Source organism: Suricata suricatta, chromosome 10, assembly GCF_006229205.1.
Source record: "Suricata suricatta isolate VVHF042 chromosome 10, meerkat_22Aug2017_6uvM2_HiC, whole genome shotgun sequence".
NCBI lineage: Eukaryota > Metazoa > Chordata > Mammalia > Carnivora > Herpestidae > Suricata > Suricata suricatta.
The window spans coordinates 35,183,627-35,208,523 of NC_043709.1; the positions used below are offsets into that span (position 1 = coordinate 35,183,627).

The following is a 24,897-nucleotide window of genomic DNA, read 5'->3' on the forward strand; positions in this document are numbered from 1 at the left end:
ATTTAGAGAGAGTCATGCTAAGCGAAATAAGTCAGGCAGAGGACAGATACTATAAGTTTTCACTCATAGGTCTAACAGGAAAAACCTAATAGGGGACCATGGGAAAGGGAAAGGGGTGGGTAAGAGTTAGGGAGAGGGAGTGAGGCAAATCATGAGAGACTGTTGAACATTGAAAACAAACTGAGGGCTGAAGAGGGAGGGGGTGATGGTCAAGGAGAGGGGCACTTGTGGGGAAGAGCACTGGGTGTTATATGGAACCCAACTTGGTTATAAACTATTTAATTTAAAAAAAAAGCCTTCCCTGGCTACTGTATATACAATAGCATCCCTCCTCACTCCACTCTCACTCACTTTGTGTGAATGTTTTCATAGCACTTATCACCATCTGATATACAACATATATATTAAATGACATGCAAGTAGGAGCTTTTTTGTCCCTTCAGTCTCTCTAGATTCCAGAAAAGTACCTGGCACATTGTAGACACACAATAAACATTTGTTGAGAGAATGGATAGATGAATGAATGAATGATTACACTCAATTTGATTCCTTTCATCAAAAAATCCAAGATATTTGTACTATACATAGTGTATATACAGAAGCATGAGAGGGGATTATCATTGTGAGTAGTGACACTGAACAGACACTTTTACTTTTTACCACATATTTGTATACTGTTAGAATTTGTTCTATAATAATAATACATTTATATACTACTGATGCTAAAAAGTAAATATATAAAAATGTTCTATAATATTTTGAATGCACTCAATTTGATTACTTCATTTAAGCTTATTTTTTTGCATGACATGCATCTATATCATTTTTATAATGCTTTATAATAATAAAGATAAAATATAGGTTGATAGGTATCTTACTGTTTTTCACAAAATATTGTTAGTTTAAAATAAGTCAAATACAAATCGTTTACCAGCCCTTTTACCTGTTTTTAAATTGAGTTTCTGTTCCATGTCATTCTCTTCAAGGATGGACTAAGTCTTAGGCTTCCTTAAAAATACTCTTCAAGGAAATCTGAAGACTTGCCATGTAAGGACTGATACACTCTCAAGTAAGGATAATATTTGGATTTTAGTTGTAAAAGTTTAGAAACATTTATAATCTTCAAGTTTTATAGGTTACAATTAGCACAGAGGCTATAGGACAATTCTATGAAAGTTTCTTGATTTTCACTTCAGCTTTTAAATGAGGTTAAGTGCATATGGTATTCAAAAACATTACCTAAAGATAAAAGACATATTGAAACTATATTAAATCGTCCAGATTTCTGAAGCAGTTATATATTAATAGTCTTGAGTATATTAAAATTAATGGATAAATATAATTAAATGACTATGTAAATCAGACCTATACTCTTCAACATTTAATAGCAAATATAATAAATTGAAGAATAGAGTCAAAACAGTATAACTAGAAAAGAAACAACTAGGTAATTCAAAAGTAGGTAAACTCTGGGGTGCCTGTGTGGCTCAGCTGGTTAAGCATCTGACTCTTGATTTTCACTTAGGTCATAATATCACAGTTCATGGGATCAAACCCTGGATCAGGCTCCCTGCTGGCAGCACAGGGCCTGCTTGGGATTCTCTCCTTCCCTCTCTTTCTGCTCCTTCCCCACTTGCAGTCTCCTTCAAAAAAATAAATAAGTAAAAGTAGATAAACCCTAAAAATTGCTCGATTCTCTTGAAATGGTTAGAATATATGAGTATAAAAATTGGTAACTTAAAAAGTTATAATTTATGTGTAGCTATCAACAATGATTCAAGTTGTAAAGGAGATACTAGAGAAAGATCTCAGAATTCAAGACCTTTAAAGCAAATCACAGCACAATCATGTTTCATGATAAATAATTCATATATTCCATAAATATGGATTGCGCCCCCCTGGTCCTCTCCCTCTGCCTTCACTAGAACATACCTTCAGCTTAAGTCCCTAAGATATACATTCCACATATGGACTTTTTCTACACAGGCTATTCCAAAGCAGTACAGCCAGTCAGTCAATGATAAAAGAGTAATTTATTATTTCTCATTCATTTCTCTCTAGACTATGCCAGGTATAGCCCCGTTTATAATATCCTTTTTTTCTGCATGCATCTCATCTCTGCTTCTAGTTCCATTCATATTCGTATTTCACTTATCAGTTGGTTAAAAGTGAAGCTAAGAATGTAATCTCAAGGGAATCTGTGATTTATAGTGTACATGCAACAGGATATTACAAACAGCTAGCTTAAAACGTACATATTACTTTGATAGTCATATCTATGGTACAACGTTGTTTCTTAATGACTCCATCTACATAACTGTCCTGGTATTTTTGTGCATGACTATAAGAATGGCAAAGTCTAGGTGCTGAGAGCAAACACTGCACTGGTCTGGCCAACACTGTGACAGTAGTTCTTCGATAGCACTTCTTACCGTGAATGACAAGTTCCCTCTAATGTTCTTGTTGGACTCTTGTTGGACTCACAGTCTTTTATCAATTTTGAAAAAGGAGTTTACAATGAGATACATATGGAACATCTGAAACATTAAGTCAGTGAGACAGTCTTTGCACTAACATTATGAATCATGTTGTGACTTCATTCCAGTGAGAATTTCGCTCATTGTGCCAGACTGATGATGAAACCAATTTAGACAACTTGCTTATAATTTATTTACCATGGGAAAAAGAGATGTGAGAATACTTATTTATAGCAACATATTTTTCAAGATCATGTGCTGTATGGTATACAAATCCAAATTTGTATATAAAACTAGCAAAATGTAAACTAGTTTTTTTAAAAGCCTGTTTTATATTCATTTGGTAGTCAACTTTCTGATAAGAATTTCTGTTAGTTTTTGTTTCCTATTACTTAATATTTGAAACATAAACTATTTCTCTTTACTCTTTCAAGTATTCATGTTTTCTATTTTAGATTTAATCACATTCTTGACTTCTTTTATTTACCATGAGCATAGGGAGAATACTTTTTATGCTCAGTAAGTACAATCTGCAAGAGCTTCAGAAACAACTTATGAGTCATGAGAAATAATGAGGTATAAACTAAAGAAAGGGGCAAAATGTATTAAAACTCCATATTTAACTACTTCTAGACAACAGGAAGATGCCCTGGGGCAAAAATAAAATCAGAGCCAATACTCTAGAAAACATATAACTGACTGAAGATTAGATACAGTTGTCTCTGTGAGGTAATTGTGTAAAGACTGCCAAGTACATCTAGAAATCTCTATAGTTTTCCCATATTAATTGGCAAGAATTGTTCTGAGACATAAACCCATCCGAATAGTGAGAAGTAATGTGATATTGTAACAAAAGCTTATAAACAGCTGAATCTACAAGGCTGACAACAGAAGTCTCCTTATCTGTTATAAGATTATAAAAGCACTACCTTATTGCAGCTGAGATTGCTTCTGATGGTTTCTGACTGAACTGCTGAATAAGCCAATAAACTGTTAATATTGATAGTTGAGTAAATGAAAATATAAATATGCATTTACTATAAACTGTTGTTAGGTAACTTTACTTCTTAGAAACCAAACTGGGAAAGATAATATGGCCATTATTACACTGATTTTTCAAAAACTCTGTATTACATTCAAATGAAGAATCATAGCAGGAAAGCAGAGTACTGTTCATTGAAATCTGGTATAATTTAGAAAAAAAAATACTGAAACTAAAACTAAATGTTGTGATAAATATAGGTGGGGTTCAGTTGAAAACTAAAGGCATTATATTGGAAAGCTACATTCAAGTCACAGAATCACTATCAGAGCCGTGAAAGACCTCCAAAATCAGGCTCACTGATTTACCCAAGGCTACAGCACTGCAGAGACAGAAGTAAAACTCTAAGCAGTCATAGCAAGTCCTCTTCTATGTGATGTTCTTGGACTTCTCCAGGCTTTTATTTTATTATTTATTTATTTATTTTTAGAAATACAGGCATAAGGAGAGAGAGACAGACAGAGAGAGAGAGACAGAGAGAGAGAGAGAGAGAGAGAGAGAGAATGAGAGGAATTCTTTTAAATGTTAATTATTTTTTGAGAGAGAGCTAGTGCAGGGGAAGGGCAGAGAGACAGAGAGAGGATCAGAAGTACAAACTGCAAGACCATGACTTGAGCCGAGGTTAGATGCTTAATGGACTAAGCCACCCAAGCGACCCTCCCTGAGCCTTTAAATGCCACCATCTCTATGCTTCCAAGGTAACTTACAACTCTAACATAACACCTAACACACTGTATTACAGCTGCCTTTTGTTATCTGTCTTCCCATTGGGTTATAAATATCTTTAAAGCCTTTTATCTAGAAATTCCTGTATCTAAAAGAGTGGGCAGTTAGTGGATCACAGTTTCTGGAGTGTCTTCTAAGTCCTAGCATGTTCCACGTTGAATAAATTTTTACTGATATTCTCAATGCCCAAAGGTGTTACTAAATCAGCTCTTATGTTTTTACAATTTCAGAGTCTTCATTTTAACTTCAGATTGGTTTTGAATTAATGGAGTTGCTAAAAAAAATTGTATGCCCCAATATCCAAATTCTGGATCAAATATTAATAATTTATAGAAAGGCTATAGAAAGTTCATTGAAAAGAATATGAAATATAATCAATCATTTATAACTTATTTGTTTTTGAAGCTTTCTTTTCTTCAAATAATTGTTTGAAATGTAACTATAGCTTTTTAATAATTATTTGTTTTTATTTTTACAAGTTTTAGACTAAAACTCTTAGAAATCAATTTAAGTGATGAGTACATAATGTAGTAGGCATCATGATATAACATAAAATATTTTCTCTTCAACTTTAAGTTTATGAATATAAAAAATCCCTGTGACAATCAGGTATGAAATTACAGTTCTTATGTGAAAAATTGGACTGAAAAAGAAACAAACTTGGGGTGATACAAATCATCTTTTGTATCTGTCAAAATAAAGCAACTTATTCTTCTAACAAATACATATTTAATATATGCTATATATCACAGATTGTTTGGGACCCTTAACATATAAGGTGATTAAAAAAATTGTTTTTAGTGTTTTTTATTTTTGAGAGACAGAGCGCAAGCAGGGGAGGGTCAGAGAGAGAGGGAGATATAGAATCTGAAGCAGGCTCCAGGCTCCAAGCTAATGTCAGCACAGAGCCTGACGCGAGGCTCGAACCCACAAACCATGAGATCATTACCTGAGCTGAAGCCTGACAATCGACTAAGCCACCCAGGCGCCCCACAGATAAGGTGATTTGAAGTTTAAATGAGAAAATTCACTTACTTATAAGAAATATAATTTTATTTTAAAAAGAATTTTTATATTTATTTAGTTTTGAGAGACAGAGAAAGGCAGAGCACAAATGGGGGAGGGGCAGAGAGAGAGGGAGACACAGAATATGAAGTGGGCTCCAGGCTTGGGGCTGTCAGCACAGAGCCCGACGCAGGACTCAATCCCAGGAACCGTGAGATCATGACCTGAGCTGAAGTCAGACACTTAACCCAATGAGCCACCCAGGCACCCCAAGAAACATCATTTTAAATTATGTGTTATAGCCAGTGGTGTGATGAAGCTGGCTCAAAATGGCTCTAGAGAAAGCTGACTGTGTCATTTCTTCCCAGTTTGCATTCAGTGACATCAGGATGGTAGCTTGAAATGGGCCAAGTGTACTTACACTGTGGAAATCAGGAAACACTAACACTAGGGGCCTTCATTCAGGGGCAAAGCCAATCATTAAAAATTTACCATCATACTACTGGCTGTAACCCATTAAGGGGGTCATAAAATCAATCTAGTCAATTATGACCAGTATTTTAGAAAATTTAATAGAAAGGAATAAAATAAAAACATTAGCAAGCATTGAGTGTTGCAAGATCCAGTATCTTTCAAAGAACAAATATTAATTAACCAAAAAGAAAAAAAAGCACTTTTTTTTTGTGAAATTTCTGCACCAGTTTCATTTACCTATTAGTCTATTCATATAATACAAGGTGGTGATGAATAATAGATTTCTTAACGTGGAATGGACTTTTTAAAAGGTGAAACCACTATTATAATCAAGAAAATAAATACAATTTTCTTCTACAAACATGTTTTACATGTCATTGTATGCTTTGTGGTTAAAGATTACATGCTTCAGAGAGAAATAAAAACTTCATAGTTAATAGTTAAATACCTAATAGGTATTTGGAAGTTTTTTTCTTTCTTTTTAAGGAAAACCAAAAGGGTTCCTTATGAACACAAAGGAATCTGAGTGTTTATAGGTTAAAAATTAAATAAGACCTCTGTCTTATCAGGATAGATGAGCATTTTGTTCCAGTGGCCTCTGGAATGTAAACCTTCTCTAACTTTCTGTTTCTTATCTTTGCTAAGAAGGGCAAAGCCAGTCCAGTACCTTGAGATTTCCCAAACTACTTATGTCAACATAATTATTTCTTCTCAAGATGTCTCATCAAATACCTTTGTTTTTTTCTTTAGTTTTAGCCAGTAGGGAATCCATTTTTTTCTTAATTTTATTTCATGTTATTCCTTTATTGAGCACTTGCTATATATATTATGGTGAATGTTAGGCATTGAAAGAAAAATTTCAGAGATAATCTTTTTGTTTTAAAGTTGCTCAGAGAAATAAATACTAACCTATCCTGAAGAGAGTAAACCTAAACCATTATTTAATTATGGTTAAATAATGTAGTACATGCCAAAGCAAAAGGGCACATGAGATCATTGCCCCTCTCCTTTTACAGAGTTAGCTCTCGCATTTTACTCAACCCTCAAAATCAGTACACAACAGAGAGAGGACAGGAAAGAAAACAGGAAGAAAGAAGAAAGGTTAGGAGAAGAAAAGAAAAAAATATTTTGCAGATGTAGTTAGTGAGCTATTCAGTCGTCATTCTTAAAACCTATTTTGCCTTTCTCACCATAGAGGCTGAAAAAATCAAATAGTCACGTTCCAGACTCCCTTGCAGCTAGAAGGTACCTTGTGAACCATGTCTGTGCAAGAAGACATAAAAAAGTTCTGAGAAATTTTGGAAACAAATGTTTTTTATCCTCCTTGACAAATGGGAGAATGCTTGAGGAGAAAGTCTTAATTCATGCCCACTTCTTGTGAAGACATGATGCTTATAACGGCAGCCCTGAGAGGGAAGTAGATAAATGAACCCAGTGCACTGATGTCACAGAATCTGTGAACCAACCCCAGAACACCTACACCGGACTTTTGTTTATGGAAGGAAATTAATGACTTGGTTGTGTATGCCACTGTTAGGTGAACTTGCCATTATTTACAGCCCAAAGTATTTACAACTTAGGTCTGGCTTAGATTCTAGGTATGGTTAACCACTGTTTTCTTTCTTTCCAAGATGTGGCTTCAGAAGTCACATGCCTCCTACATTATAGGTAGAAATTATCTTGAAACTGCCTCAATCTCCTTTCTCTCAAGGCCCATGTGGCTCAAACAAATAGAAAGTGAATAGAAAAATACAAAAACCCAATTATGTGCTGTGTGCTATAAAACCCAAAGCTAAGTAGGATATGGCTATTAAAATCATGCCAACTTAATAAAATATTAATCCTAGTAAATAAAACACCTGATACTTATATAAAAAGAGAATTTACAGAATGTGAGAGATACCACATTTATCTTATAGTAAGTACCTGGTTTTATTAAACATTAACACAAAATAGAGATGTTTAAGGACAGTGCTGCTACTAAAAACAAAAGGTACTTCCCCATGTACTGGGCCACTCACAGACCCCTCACCCTTACCATATTCCAGAGAAGGAAAGTAGCATCAGGTCAACTTTATTTGACTGTGAACAAGCTATAGGGTAGAAAACTGAAGAGAGGAAGCAGAAATTGGGAATCTGTCTTAACCCTGTATGAGTGAGGACAGACTTACCAATCTCCAAACTATCTCAATCTCTGCCAAAGTCGACGTCCCTCGCCAGTTCCTAAACTTAAACTAACTAAGCTTTTCCATATTTAAGTACTGCTGTTTTTAAAAAGAGGTGAGGACCAGAATTACTCTTCAGTTCCATGCTTAGACTCTCCTCTTTATCTAGGAAGAACCAGGATTTGTATATACCCTGAGCTTCCCCTATTTGCCTCATTTTATTCATACAGGATCTATCTAAGCTTTTGTCTCAGCTTCTGGTTTTGATTTTAGTCCTCCAATAAGGACCAGAAGTTACTCCAAAATGCTAACACATTGGGTTTTAGCCTCAATGCTTTTAAATTTAACAGAATCTCCCTAGAAGACCAAATCCTATCTCTCTATCTCAATTTCTGACTGATGGCTTAAGAGTATGACTCTAGAGCCAGATTGGGCTAAAATTTTAACTCCTTTACTTATTAAATGGGTGGTCTTGGCAGGTCACTTAACCTCTTTGCCATTCGGTATATACTGCTGAAAATGGACATGATAATAACAGTATTACCCTTTAGGGGTGTTACAAAGAATAATGAAAATGGAGATGATTATTATCTCACAGGAGTATCAGAAGGAATAAAGGAGTCAATAAAAGTTAAGTACCTAGAATAGTGCTTCATATATAGTAATTAAAAGATTAGCATTTATTCACCACCATGGGTAATTTTACACCTGGTCAGAAACTACTGCTACATGTCCTCAATTTTCCAATAAGACCTTCTGATAATAGATGTCAACTCATATGCGACTGGAGATTGCCTTTTGAATACAGCATAAGCAACTGGCTACCTTCTTTGGGGTGAATATTTCTTCTGGGTGAGTTCCCCTAGTCTTGGTTCCACAATTTCTGGTTTATTTTCCTTCCCCACTGTTAGGGTCCCAGTAAATCTCATGTTTGAGAATTGTAGGTCTGACCAATTCTGCTCTTGGTCACATTACTGCTCCGCTCAAAAGTTTGCATTACCAAAACGGACTTTCCATATGAGTCGCTATCAGCATTCTTCAACTTTTCAATATTTCCTATCAATCAGATTACCACCTATCAGAATAGAATTCATCTATTTCCAATGAGTGATCTGCAGCTCCTTAACTTTAATCCACCTTGTTCTATGCCTGGAATGCCCCTCTCTTGTTTTTGCCTATCTAAATCTTATGCTACAAAGCTCAACTCAAAAGTTACTACTACCTTCATAAAACTTTTCCTGATCACTGAACAGGAAATAACCTTTACATTCTAGTTGGAATGGTTCTTTCCACACTTACTATATTCTCCTTTCTTACCTCTAAGAAATCAATTATAAATCACATATCTTCATAATTCATAAATCACATACAATGTTATTGTCTGCTGTTGCTATTATTGTTGGCTTATGTACATTCATAGTACATAAATACAGTTACAGTCTCAAGGTACGAGTTTCACACAAAGGAGAAGCATTCATAACAAGACCTTGGATTAACCTGTACTAGCCAGGTAGGGAATCACAAAGGATCTCAGAACATAGGTCCATAAATAAAACAGAAGTCTATTTCTCTCTTGTCCTGGTTCAGAGGAAGGCAGGCAGTATACAATGTGTCATCCAGAGACCACGATGACAGGCTTTCTGCCATCCTCAAGAGAAGGCTATCAGCTTTGATATCAAGGTTACTGTTATTACTTGGCTAGCAGGACGGGTGAAAAGAAATGGGGTGCAAGAAGCTTCCTCTTAAATGTTACACACATTCTTCTGACTCACATTCTGCTGGCTTAAACTCTGTCGCATGGAAGGTATTCTAATTGGGTGGATGGGTGATGTTTGCTCTACTAAAACTAAGAGGAGTTATAATTATTAAAAAGAAGACGACAATGGATGTGATTACATTATCTTTCATATACATACTATTACATTCCCCTCTCACTCTCCTTTACATGGTCCTCATTCCTGTGCCTCATTCATGCATTAATATTACACACAGGTACATGTCTCACCCACACACACACACACACACACACACACACACACACAGTGCCAGAAAATTCTAACTGACCACCTAATACCCATTTTCTCCTTCTTTGTCATTCACAGAATCTTGATTTCATTTGGAGGTGCAATGTGCTCATCTACAAGGTTCTATTCCTAGCCTTTTAAGGTAGTTTCTGAGGAAAGGAGGTTCTATAAAGGATACTGCCTCAGTTGGGAGAAGCTTTTTCATCTTCATATTTCTTTCCATTTGATGTATAATGGCTGGGACAGTAGCAACCAATACATAACCATAACTGAAAGGTAAAAAACTTTAGAGAGCTTGACCTTCACATCCTGAACCATATGAAACAATCTCAGCTACTACCTTAAAGATTTTCTAGAAGTAAGAGAAAAACAAATCTTATGGGATTATGCTACAATAGCTCTGTTTCCATGCATTTAGATATCTGTATATATAACACTTTCCTAAAGCATCGTCACTTGTTTATAAAGCAATCTCAAAATATTAAACGTGTCCAAAACTTTGCCGTCCTTAGTGTTTCCATCATGTAAGTTGTGCCGTCACCTACACAGTGGTTGAAAATAGGCACATGGCAATAATCCTTGACAATTCCTGTTCCTTGGTCCCCACTCTAAGTAAACATAAATGTTTCTTAAATTCCAATGTACTTTATTCCTACTAACGCTGCCCTAACTTTAGTCCTCACCTTTTTGGTTGAGTCCTATGAGACTCCCTTCTGTGTGTGCCTCGGTGTAGGTGTTATTCTTTGTAGCCCACGCCTTTCAGGGCTACGAATCCAAAGCTCCAGTTTGCCCTGGTACACAAAATACCCCTCGAGGTTTCAGAGCTTCCATGATCTTTGTGGACCCCTACATTCTCCTATATCTTGACCTGATAAATATTATGTATCTTTCCAGTATTTCAATACTTTCAAGAAATGAAACTTAACTGTATTCAGCATTTTAGTTGAATAGGGGTGGGGGCATTCAGATTATGTCCAGCCAGACATATTTTGTAATTTAGTTTGTTTGCTAAGTTTTGATTTTATGTTTGGTAGATTTTAATCTATTGAAATTTGAAGGCTCTGAATTTGGGAAGTATTCCCTCACAGGGATTTGATTTTGCCTCTGTATAGAGCCAACTGAAAACCGTTTTGTCTCATTCAAGGTCATGGCTTAGTATGGACTTTTCAGGTTCAGCTCCCCCACCACGCAGGAGGCCCAACACCAGTCTCTAGCTCCCACTGTGACAAGCATTTGCCCCAGGGCAACACCGTCTGCTACCTTGTGATTCCAGTTCGTTGCTCTGGTCTCAACTCCTCTTCCTCCTTATTCCTCTTCTCTCCTTTTACCTGTTAGGTGTTGATTTTTCTTGATCCATAGATTTTCCTTTTTTGTTGTTGTTGTTGACTCATCAATGTTTAAAAAAATACATGTTCTAATTTAGTCAGGATCTAGCTGAACTGTAGTAGAAGGGTTCCTCAGAAAAATCACCCCCCACACACTTTGGAAGTCAAATAAATGCTGTTTTGAAAAGAGAACCCATGCTTTATTCCTCTATAGTTGTCGAACTTCCAGTATTAAAGGACCACAGCAGATAAAAATATTTGTATAATAAAATACATGTAATAGGAGACAGAAAATACTGTCAAGTCTTTATTGAAAAGACAGCAATTCTATGTATTTTGCAATGATGAGACTAAATCACTCCTATTACCTTGACTAAGAAATCAGCCATACCTTTCTGTATGATACAATGCCTGATTTAATGCTGCCATTAAACACCTAATACTGTCTTAGGTGTATACCACACACTAGATATCTGAAAAATCTCTAAATATAAGATAAACTTATTTTTGAATGGTATGCTACATTTTCAAATGATATGCTCAACATCTTTTTTTTTCAACTTCCAGATGCCTTTCCCAATGAAGTACTTCTAAATTTAAAGCAATTCTACCGAAAGTTAATCCTCAAAGACAGGGCAGATGACTATATAAGTATCTAGCTCCCTCAAAATTCCTGCTGGTGACATAAATAGAGAAACAATCTAGAATATGAGAGGCATTATGTGACTTTAAAAAATTTCCATTTGATACAGAAATGGCAGAACCAGATTGAAAGATGCCACTAAAAGACTATCTGTGTCCTCCTGTTGTTGAAAACAAAACAAAAGTAAACGGAGGAGGATCTGTCGGAGAATCACCTCAATACCCTGTAACACATTAATGCTGGGGGAACATGAAGGCCCACAGCAAGCTTTCAAAGGTTATGCCGTTGATGTGATCTGCGCAGCTGTGGCGTGTGGAGTGCACTGATAGTACGAGGAGACCCCAGGGCACTGGGCTCAGGGACGGGCTGGGGAAAGACCAAGCAGGAATCTGTGCCCCGACAAGAGGTGCTCCTAGTAGGCACTTCCTATCCAGGCCAGGTTAGAAGTTCTGAAAAGCCACCTGCGGTGACTCTCCAAGGTTCCGGATCTTTCTCCACTCCCCCAGTACTCCTAAGCCTCTGCAATTGTCACTTACATTTAGAGGAAAAGTAAAATTACCATTTGTCCCTCAGACTGGGCCCAAAGGACACAGAGCACTAACACCAATTCTTTTTTTTCCTTTTCACTAACCCCAATTTCTGACAGAATACAAAACAGGCAGATATAGATACTTCTGTTAAGCTCAACAAACACAAATGATCAAGTCCAGAGGGAAAGAAAACAATGATTTCCTGCTTTGTGCTCAGTTTTAAGGAAAATAAACAAACAAAAAATTCCTAGGAATGCCCTAGGAGATATGCTCCTCATGCTTCATTGGTAATACCCATTCCTAAGTACATGAAATTATCATAATTAATTGAGATTGAAAGTCCTCTGTTTCTGTAGCGCCTGGTTGGCTGAGTCAGAAAAGCATGTGATTCTTGATCTCAGGGTCATTAGTTCGAGCCCGATGTTGGGTGTAGAGATTACTTAAAAAAAATAGAGGGGCGCCTGGGTGGCTCAGTCGGTTGAGTGTCTGGCTTCGGCTCAGGTCATGATCTCACATTTCGTGGGTTTGAGCCCCACGTTGGGCTCTGTGCTGACAGCTAGCTCAGAGCCTGAAGTCTGTTTCAGATTCTGCATCTCCCTCTCTCTCTGACCCTCCCCTGCTTGCACTGTCTCAAAAGTAAACTAAAAAACTTAAAAAAGCTAAAAAAAAAAAAGAAACAAAGTCATCTACTTCTGAGGTGATAGAAGGGCACAGTCTCCTTAAAGACTGATCCTGAACAAAACTGTAATTCAGTTAGCAAGGAAGAAGAGATATGTGGGACTAGACAGGTGACCAGTAGTACTTCCTATAGTGCTTCTCTACCTTTACAGAAAGAAACAACACAAAGAAATTCTCCTCCAACTTCTAGGGGAAGAAATAGTATTAGTATTTCAAATTATTTATGACAATAATAATCAATATGAAGACAAAATGCTGAAACAATTCAAGCTTGGGAAAATATATATATTCTACAAAGCACTGCAATAAAACTGTTTCTGGTATTTCTTGTTCTCCTAGGAACTACTGGCTCATAATGTATAAATATTTAAAAGCATTCTTTAAAACATATGGTATAACTTCGGTATTCATAATGACTCAGAGAGATCTGAGGTATTTTTGCAAATTGACATTCATGGCAGACCACCTCCACGGTCTACCACAGCATACTGGGTAAACATATCATGTACAACACATACTGTTTACATAGAACATATCGTCATAAAAAGTTACAGTGTACATACCAGACTTTTCGACTATACTATGTTGGACTACTAATAACTCAAATTTACATCCCAAAGGGCAATACTGACCCAATTCAAACTTAAAAACAGCTGTGTAAATGAAGTGAGGGTGAGGGGCAGGTGTATAAGATATGAAGGGAGAGACACTTCACCATTTAGAGATATATCTCAATGGAACTTAAGTGCTAGATATGTGACAGGAAATGTGCTAACTCTGTAGATGTAAACCTGTAAGTTAGTTTTAATAGACTGATCAATATGTATAGTGGTGGATTTCTATTTTAAGAACTATATACCATATATTGTATATACAAAATAAGACTATATCCATATTCTATCTATCCAAATAATTACTGTTATATCATCCATAATAAACTCCTATGGTCTGCCTTCACACACACACACACACACACACACACACACACACACACACCTGCTCATCAACCAAATTAAGCTATCAGAATTCTCATAGTATTCATAATAATTACCTTGGATGATCCTTTGCTTATCCTATATTTTCCCCCTTGATTTTGTCTAGTTTCTAGCCCTTAAGTTTATTATGCATTTATTACATGGTAACCTTCCCTCTATATTTGGATTCCTCAGGATTTAGTCTAAGCTCTATACTTCAAGGACTTTTTTTGGGTTAATTATTCTAGCAATCTGTACTCTGGACTTTGATATGCCCTCCTGGGCCCTTTTGGGGTCAGCCTTTGGTTTGAATCTGCAAATTTGCATGTGAATAGAGTTTCTAAGTCCTTGTATGGGAGAAATAGAAATTACTATAAATAATCTTTTGTTTTAAAGTTTATTTTAAGAGAGAGAGAGAGTACACATGCACAGGGAGAGAGAATGTTATAACAGAATAACATTTGGGGCTTGAACCCATAAGCTGCAATATCATGACTTGAGCCTAAGTCAGGTGCTTAACTGACTGAGCCAACTAGGTAACCCTAAATAATCTTGAATATTTTTCCACAAGTCATCTTTTAGAATTCTGTATGTCTCTTAACAGAACCATAATAAATATCTTGTTTTTCAAACATACTGTTCATCAGAACTACCTATAGAGCTTCTTAAAAATACTTTATTCAAGTGCCATTCCTGGAGATTATAACTCAGAAGGTCAGAAACAGGTATCTATATACTGGAAGCATCATACTTAATCCAATTGGGCAGCCAGAATTAAGAAACACTTTTAGAAAATTTGCAGGAGATGGTTCATATCTTCTTTCTTTCACTACATCCAAGATTGGGCAAGAAAATGGAGATAAGGGTGTAGGACAGAGAGAAGTAGCAAGTTACCTTTGCCATCTTGTTTTTGAGATGAGAAAATGTGGCAGTCCAAAGCTAGGCAAAACTGCAACATAAATAGGGCTGGGTTGCTTTTGTTCCTCTTCTATCACTTGTTTTCCTACATTTTTCTCCTATCTTTTGGCTTTCCACCTCTGTTCTTGACTTCCAAAGCATTTGAAGGTACTCATTTGTAATACATCTCCACCTGCTTCCTTCACATCACTCAGTCCTGTTGCTTTCTACTTATTCTTTGCTTTTCTGAGAAGCAAAAATCCCAACTTCTGTTTGTTTCAGATATGCATAAGAAACAAAAGCAGCATGAAAATACTATTAGTTTTGGCCACTTAAGCCTGGCATTGTTTGCCTGATAATCTCAGTGATTCTCAGCTAAGATAGGTTTGATAGCAAGGCTTTTCCCAGAACTGACTCTGCCTATAAGGAGGGAAAAAAGGTCTGTAGCTGCCAGACACTGTTGTAACAAATCTTCCCAACATTTTTTCTTGTCTAAATCCTGGGGCCAAAAATGTCGTATCAACTCAGTGAACAATGGCAACTTCCACTCTAGAAAAGGAAAGGATCCATGAGCAATGCTTGAGATCTGTTAATTGAGAGACTTCCATTTCCAGAGTGTAAAAATTTGTAGTTGTTTAGTTTAACTAATTTTTCCAGAAGACCCAAAGATTATCTCATGAATGACTAAGTATTAAAAATAAATAAACTAAGAGAACCTTAGTGTGCTTCTGAGAAAGACACAAGGAAAAACAGGATGGTAGAAAAGACAAAGAGAAATAGTAACTATCAAAGGCAAAGAGAAGGAAATGGATTTTGAACACTTCCCACTCCATGCCTTTGTGTACTGCCTGCATTACCTCTCCCACTTCTTTGTCTGATTACCTCCTGCTGATCTTAGAAGACACAGTGGATACTGCCACCCTGAAAACATCATCTCAATTCCCACCCCTCCATCAGACTGAGCTACATGTTAGTCTGCTATAAACCACAGGTGTAATATTCTGTCTTATAGTACTTACTACATTCTTTCAACTCTAACGTTTGAGGATTAGAAGAAAGGAACACTGGTGCCATATTTTGTATTCTACAAACTCTACATTGACCCACCTGTTCACTAAATTTTGGTTTACTGGAAAAAAAGCACCACTATTTTAAGAAAATATAACTATTTAAGATCGAATAAATAAAACATAACATATGAAATACCTTGAAATCATTAAAAAGAATAAGGCAACATTCTATGTGCTGATATAGAAAGATCCTCATAATATATTAAGTGAAAAACGTAAGGTAATAAACTGTTTATCTTTTGGTTCCCTAAAACATAAGAATATAAAGTGTGTACACATGTGTATACATTTTCTTTCCTGGAAAGATGCACAATATGGGTTGGGAAACTTATTTTCACTTTAAAAATCTTCCTATATTATCTGAAAATGCACAATATGGGTTGGGACACTTATTTTAAAAGTCTTTCTATATTATCGGAATTTCCTATTCTAAATTCAAAATTACTTTATACAAATTGAGTTACTAACAGGGACTCTGGCTCCTAGGATTAAGGGCTATTTTTTTTATCCCTTGAGGGTGAAGATGATATCTCATACATTTTAATATCATCACTGCTTAGTGCAGCATGGAACATAGCTGGCATTTGATGAATGTTAAACTGAACTGAACTCTGCCTGTCATCTATCTGAATCTTTTACTTCTTTCCCAAAGTACTTTTATGAGCCCCTCCCTCATCTCTCTCTATTATACATGAAGTGCCAAGTACCATGCCTTGAAGACAGTAGTTGGCCAAGAAATGTTTATTCAATCATATTATCTCCTACCAGTGTGTGAAATATAGCTTCCAATACAGTAAGAGTGATTTCTTTTTCTATTGCTTGTCCCTTGCTCTCAATTATCTATTCAACACACATTATGCAAACACTGTTCTCCATGCATCATGTTTGAGGCAATGTGCTTAGTTCTGAAGGTACAAAAGTAAATAAAACTCAGTATCTGCACTCTAAAGACTCATCAATCTATCAGATCCTTCCATGGCAGGAAAGAAGTGGGAGTGACTGAAGATGTGGATGCACCTATCTTCCTTCTCCCTTCAGATTCTTCAAAGGCCTCTGCACTGAACATACCCTATATATATACATTTTAGTTAGAATACAAGGCCGATAAATACTTGCCAACAGTTTAATGCGATAATCTCTTAGAAAAGGTACCTCAAGGCTGATACAAAATGGACCGGCGAAAGAGTAAGCAGTCATTCTCTTAATTTTTTTCTATCCTGGCAAGCAGCTTCTACTAAGAGTTGAAGATCGAGACATCAGATGAAAAATGAAATCAGATGGAATGTAGCATAGGTACCTCCTGGTTGCTGTAAAACAATGAGTCAGTTAAATCTGAATTTCTCTACATATTCAACAAAACCCAGACAGAGAATAAACAAAATTATTCATAAGCCACAACTACACTACAAAGTTGGATTCAGTTGTGGGTTAGTAAATAAACATTCCAAAGCAACAGAATCAGATGAGGAGATCACTCCAGAGGGAGAATCAGGTGTGGAAAAATGGGTGTGAAAAAGAGGATCTCGATGGTGGTGGGAAATACTAAGATCAGCTCTGAGCCCTGATGATACAGAGCAATGGCTGCAAAGGTGCAGCAGGACCAGAGACAGCAGTCCTGAGATGGAAGCGCCTCAGGAGGAGACGGGGCCTTCAGAAGGGGAAGGCATTTCTGAGGGCAAGACGACCATAAAATAAAGGGAGGAAGAAGGCAGCTGAAGTTAAAGACCTTATGCTACAGGACACAGCGAGCATCCACACCTCGCCCCCAAATGAGCCAACTATTAAAGAAACCCCACTTCACTGTATCTACAGAATAGGAAGCTCTTCAACTAAGAACCAAACCTCCCCTATGTAGGACCTTACACTATTGCTGATGCAGAAAAACATCACTCACTTAATATTTTAAAAGCTGTTAAGACAGTGACTGTATTAAAGGTAACATTCTTCCATATCTTGTAGGGAAGATGAATAAAAAGACTGTAAAATGATGTAAATATATGAGTATATAACTTGGTATAAATACTTTTTTTTCCCATTTTTAGGTTCACTTCCCCCCCAATTTGTATGCTGAAAATGTTTGTACTCAGAGAAAAGTAGGAAATAGCATAACAAAAATATATATTCTCCATCTAAATCAAACTGTTGTTAACGTTTTGTCAATTTGCTTTCTCTCACTCTGTATATCTCTATGTATTCACATCCCTACCTGTGTGCACCTTTCCTAAAAGATAGTATTTAAAACACATAAAAGAATTCAAATTCTATTAACTTCTATTTCACAAAAATCTTTCTCAGTTTTAAGGATGACGTCTGTTTCACCCAAATTTCAGTAGAATTATACAATCACAATTTTTACCTCTTGGACATGACTAAATGAAAAAAAAATCAAAGCTTCATATTCATCTCGGTTTTGAAACTGAGAGGAGCATAAATCCCATCCATATGCACACATCTTCCTGCCCTGAAAATTCTTAGCAAGTGATGCTAGATGTTAATGAAGACTTCATTACACTAGTAGAAAAGGGAACTGCTCATGTTAATAGACTGAATAACTATCTAATCTGAACCAGTGTTTTGAAACCATACTTTATGGAGAGATGTATCAAGCGGATCAGACAGAGGAATTTTAGGAACTGCTCTGGAAGGGGCCCGGGATGCTTCAAGTCCTACCACAGTACTCTGTACCTTGTTCATCAGGTACCTTCTTAGTCCAGAGAGAAGTGTGAATAGTTTTTTGATATGACTGCACAGTTGTGCATACTTTTTAAAATTAGAGTGTGCTGACTCTTCAAAATACAGTTAAGAACTTTCCTCAAAATACTATCAGTATTCTTTACAAAACAGAGGCTTTGGAAATGAAAGCAAACTTTGCAACTGTATATTCATCTCAGAATAACTTAGCTTTACTATTTAAACAAATCTACATCTGACAAGTATTTTTAAACAGAAGTTCCCTAAATTTACCACCTGAAGTTTTAAAATATTTGCAGTTTTTAGCACTTATTAAAACCATTTTATGAACAAAGAGATTATAATATTATGTAAGGTATTGGACATCAAATCTCTTTGCTATAACATTAAAATTGCAAGAAAATCAAATATTCTCTCAAGTGTTAAATCAAATGTTATTGTCAACCAAAAAAAAGGAGAGATACAGAGTAGCCATTAAGTTCAAATAAATAGAACTATGAGATAATGGAAAACTTTGTACCTTTGTGCAGGTTTTCAAATTCTTCAGATAAGAGGTGGTAACAACAACCAACACTGCAAACTCCCTTGATTTCAGACTTGGCAGTAAATATTCGCAGAGTATTTGGAGCAAGATCACCGCAAGTATGGAGACCTACTATCAAACACTCCTGTAACGATGGGAAGAAAAAATACATTTTGGCAATTAAGAGGAGGGCTAAAGAAACACTTCAGGTGAAGATTTTAAATGTTCATTAGACTATTTGGAGCTTTTTAAAAATGATCAAATTCTAATTAGAAAGTATTCTGGTGTTTTTTTTCTATTTGTATTATGAACAATTATTTCCTCCAGAAGCAAAGTGATTATGATATTTTATCACAACTAACATACTTTTGAGTTGACTTTCTAAAGTTTTTGGTTACTTATCCATTTGAATATTCTCTGATCTCTTTTACAACTATTTGCTTAACTATTAGCCAAATTAAAGGCTGGACAGTCAGATGTAGCATCCATTACTAGGACAAATTGGTGGTTTTAGACACATTTATACCTTCTAGTTAATATTTTTATTCACTTCTTTACAAACTGCTTGTCAAAACTTACAAAATGTTGTCATTAAGAATAAGTGGAGAATAAGTGGTGCTAAGTTGGTAATTCAACTCCTACACCAAAAAAAGTATAGTTTATTCATTGTATACAATATGACAATATTGAACTTAATAGAAAACTTTTGTTTTAATTTTATAACATGAATTTTATGTAACAATTCTCCTATGAAATATTTCTTCTAATTGCCCAAAGCCTAATTTAAATGTGCACACACACAGAATAGGTACAAACACATATATTCACAGAGCTTAATCATTATAGCAAGTTTGTTTTAACTCTTCAGTGCCTTAATTTCCTCATCTGTAAAATAAGATAATAATAGTACCTAACTTAATGGGTAAAACTTAAATAAGTTAACACTGGTAAAATGACTTAGTACGATCTCTAGCACACAATAAAATTCAGTAAGTGTTTTCTATTCTTATCATCATCAGGTTACTATAAACTTAAAACAACAGATATATTAAGTTGTGAATCATGTATATTTTTATAACTATCCTCAGAACAAATACAATTATTTTAAATTATTCTACTAAAAATGTTGCTTTAACCTACGTGTTCTAGACATAAAACAAAGCTTAAGTCTAACCTTTCTAAAGAAAAAAATTATAACTATAAGTGGCTTTGATCTGATTGAACATTCAGTTGCTTCAACCACCACTATCTTCAAAGCAGTTTTTGGAGTGTTTTTTAACTATCTTGCTTTTCCCAATGGCTAGTTATTTTGGGTAGGTTTTATTTAGATGTTATAACATTACAAGTAGAAAGGAATTTAGACAGGAAGAATCTATAGCTAATTAGGGGTAGAATAACAGAGGTATAATTCTCTCTCTTTAAATTTTTTTTTATGTTTATTAATTTTGAGAGAGAGACACACACAGAGTTTGAGCAGGGCAGAGAGACAGGGAGACATAGAATCTAATGCAGATTCTGAGCTCTGAGCTGTCAACACAGAGTCCAATGCAGGGCTTGAACTCAGGAGCCGTGAGATCATGACCCAAGCCAAAGTTGAATGCTTAACCAACTGAGCCACCCAGGTGCCCCTAAATCTCTCTCTTTAAACTTAGCTTATTTCTCTCTAAAGATAATACAAGAACATTTAATCTCATTCTTTACTATATTCATCATATAATACTAGTAAATAACATTATCAAGTGGTAGACAAAATATGCAATTAATATTTTATCTTAATAAAATATTTAAGTATTATCTATGTTGTCATGGGGAGAGAAGTGGGGGGGTAGTGGTAAATTTGGGTTGTTAAATTGTCATAATTCACTATAGGACTCAAGAAATATTCTTCCAGTACATCTTATATTAGACAGAGTCTTATAATAGTTTGTGTATAGCTTCAATCATACACTCTCAACAAGATTTTGAAAATAAAAATGTATAATAATCACTAAAATTTATATATTTTGAAGTCAGGTTAAAGCAATTGGGGTTGTTTGACCCTAAGAGAAAGTTAAGGTATATCTTAATGACTGATTTCATATGTAGGCAAAGCAATTAATGAGAACTAACCAGTTTCCCTTATCTAGTGAAACCAAATATTTGGGAAAAGCTCCTCATTCTAAAAATGACAAAACACTGATAGGCTACCAAACAAGGATTAAATAAAAATACTAGTCAGATACCAAACAGGAATTTAAATTTATAGAGAACTCATTTCTTTAGGGAAGAATTTCTGAAAATTTTAGTAAGAATAGACTATTATAACTTCAAAGGCTATACTGTTTTTTAAGATAATGAGGCCAAATGATCTAGAATCTCCTCTATTTAACAAGTGATACTGCCTTTGGTTAAGATACATTGTCTCTCAATTACATGATCTGAATTGCTTATAGTTTAGAAAAAGTTCAATTTATTTTAAAAATCCTGAGAAGCTACTCTTGCTCAAGAAAATTGCATATATGGTTTCCAGGGCTAACGTTAAACATAATACTGCCCTAGATACATCTTACTGAAAATTTAAATTAAAATGTTAAGAGTTTTCTTGGACTAGAATTTTGAAAATCCCCATATTGTATAATAAAACATGTCTTGCTAGCTTTTGTGCCAGTACTTCTGCTTGACTTAGAAGGCTTGAAATGAGTGGAAGACACTCTATTCTGGAAAACTGTTAATTGTCTGATTGTCAGATTTTATATTCTTGGCAGATTTTATAGCTATAGGAATCATGAAAAACTGCGTATAATTTTATTTTCTTGATTCTTTAGATTAATGTAATGAAATAAGATATGTAGGTTAAGTAAGTTACTATTAAAATTTAACTCCATGTCTTAAGAGTATTTTTGTAGATTAAATTAAGGAATTCAAAAGTGAAATTACCTCCAGATCTTCAATAATATCATGTAGTTCCGAATCAGCAGTGATAAAAGATGTTAAAGGTGAGTATATATTTGAGTCACTTGACTTTGATATCATTTTTCTTCTCTCTTTATTTGTTTCAGACATTTTCGTCTTAGATGTTTGCAATGAAGTAGTTTCTATGGCATTAATAGGCAAAAGGTCAATAAGAGAAAAGGCATTTTCAAAACACAAATTTTCTTCTTGATGTGATTTTGCCGAAAAATCTGGCAAAAAATCCGAGGTAGACATCTTTCCTTGATTTGTAGGGCTGTTGTTACATATTTCCTCAATATCTACTTTATATTTACTTTCATCTTGCACTTTCCTTTCTTTTGCCATTTTTAATGCCAGTCCATTGGCATTTAATTTTGACCGCGTATGATAGACTTTCCAATGTTTCTTCAATTTCCTGTTTCTCTCCTCAGCTCCGTGAGTATTGGTATTTGAGGAATCAATTCCATAAACTTTTAAGCCATACTTCAAGGACAAAAAAGAGCTTAGGTAGCCTTTTCCAGAACCCAGGTCAATTATCTAAAGAAAAAAGAATGAATTAAAGGATTTTAGTCAGATGAGAATAGAAAACATTCTCAATATCTTTTTTAAAAGCAAATAAAGAAATGGTTGTATACTTTATATAACCTGTTATGTTTATTTTTTATTTTAATTCTTTGATTCCTATTAAAAATCAACTACTTTCATCAACTTTATTGAACATTTTAAAAGAAGTTCTAGACTGTATAATAAGTCAAAGATGTAGAAGGCATAAGTATGGGAAATAAAACTGTCACTCTTCATAGAGGACATGATTGTGTCTATATAAAGTCTAAAAAAATATACAAAAAGCTAACAAGACTAACAAGTGAATTTACCAATGCATCTGGATACAGGATCATTAGAAATTAATAACAAACCATCAAAACATATATAATAGCAAAGAACAATTAGATAATAAAAATTTAAAACAAATTGAATTAACATAGCATAAAAATAAAATATCTAGGAATAAATTTAATGAAGGTTCTGAAATACCTATTCACTGAAAACTATAAAAGCAGAGAAATAATTTAAAAGACCTAAAGATATATCTTTCATGAAATGAATGTTCATGAAATGGCAGACTCAAAATGAAGAAGTCAATTCCCCCAAAATGACTTAATTTCCAACACAATACTAATCAAAATCCCAGGAGGTTTCTTAAAAAAAAATTGACAAGTTGATATTATAGTTTATATGAAAAGGCAGAGTACCTGGAATAATCAAAACAATTTTGAAGAAAAAAATAAAGGTGGAAGATTACCCTGATTCAGGAATTAATATAAAACTATAGTAGTCAAAAACAGTATAGCACTGGTATAAAAATAAATATAAAACCAATGGAAAAGAAAAGCATACAGAAAGAGACTAAAACTTATATAATCAACTGATTTTTGGCAAAACGGCTAAGGAAATTTAATAGAGAAGATAATCTTTTCAACAAATAGTGCTGGTATAATGGATATATATCTGGGCGGGGGGAAATGCCTGTCACACAGCAAACACAAATTTAATTAAAAGTGGATCACAAATCAGGAACACGTTGGTGGCTCAGTTGGTTAAGCCTCCAACGTAGCTCGTGGTTGGTGGGTTGGGGCCCCACATCAGGCACTGTGCTGACAGCTTGGATCCTGAAGCCTGCTTAGAATTCTGTGTCTCCCTCTCTCTCTGCCCCTCCCCAGCTCACTCTCTGTCTCTCTCAAAAATAAATAAACATTAGAAAAAAAAGTGGATCACAAATCTCAATGTGATAGTAAAAACTATTAAAGTCTGGAAGAAAACATGAGAAAATATTTGTGACTCTTGATGAAAATTTCTTATGGAGGACATAAAAAGTATGAACTACAAAAAAACTAATTGAAAAAATGGACTTCCTTAAAATTAAAAATTTTGCTATTAAAAATATAGTTAAAAATATTTGCAAAACATGTATCTGACAAATGGCTTGTATCCAGAATATACAAAGCACTCTTACAACTCAATAATAAGACAAGCAAACAACTTACAATTGGCAAAATATTTGAATGCACACTTCACAAAAGAAGACATACAACTGGCCAATATGAAAAGATGCCCAATATCACTAGTTACCAGGGAAATGCAAACTAAAATCATAATGAGATGCACACAAATGTCAAGGGGTATAGGCACTCTAGAAAACACTGGCATCTTATAAAGTTCAAATTTACACTTAGCTTACAACCTACAAATCTCATTCCAGGCTATTTGCCCAAGATAAATGAAAACATGTCCATATAAAATCTTGTATGTGAATATGCATAGCAGCTAAAAAAAAATAGTAACATCTCAAAAATCCATCAACTTGTGAACGGCAAAACAAATTGTAGTATATTCACACTTTGGCATAAAGGAAACACCAAGAGTAAATACAACAACATTGACGACCCTCAAAAACTATGAACTAAAAGAAACAAGTCAAAAACAAAAGTTCTCATTCAAATTGATTCCATGTACACAATGGAAAATTCAAAACTATAAGCAGGACAGGGATGGCTGGCTGGCTCAATTGGTAGAGCATATGATCCTCGATCCTGGTATCATGAGTTCGAGCCGCACGCTGGGGGCAGGGTTTACTTAAAAAAAGAGATACAAAACAAAACAAAAAAATCAACTACAAGCAGGTCAATAGTTACCTAAGAATGGAGAAAGAAATATTTTGTGA

General features: G+C 35.0%; 1 protein-coding gene across 3 annotated transcripts in view; it reads right to left on the bottom strand.

The window, feature by feature from the left end:
- Positions 1-24,897, bottom strand: part of METTL25 (methyltransferase like 25) — a 116,631-nt gene that overhangs the window by 55,100 nt on the left and 36,634 nt on the right. For all 3 annotated transcript variants that reach the window (XM_029955152.1, XM_029955151.1, XM_029955153.1), the window contains 2 exons: positions 22,161-22,712; positions 19,242-19,389 (listed from right to left, as the gene is read on the bottom strand). In XM_029955152.1, the coding sequence (XP_029811012.1) occupies positions 19,242-19,389; positions 22,161-22,712 (700 nt within the window). The remainder of the gene's footprint in view (positions 1-19,241; positions 19,390-22,160; positions 22,713-24,897) is intronic.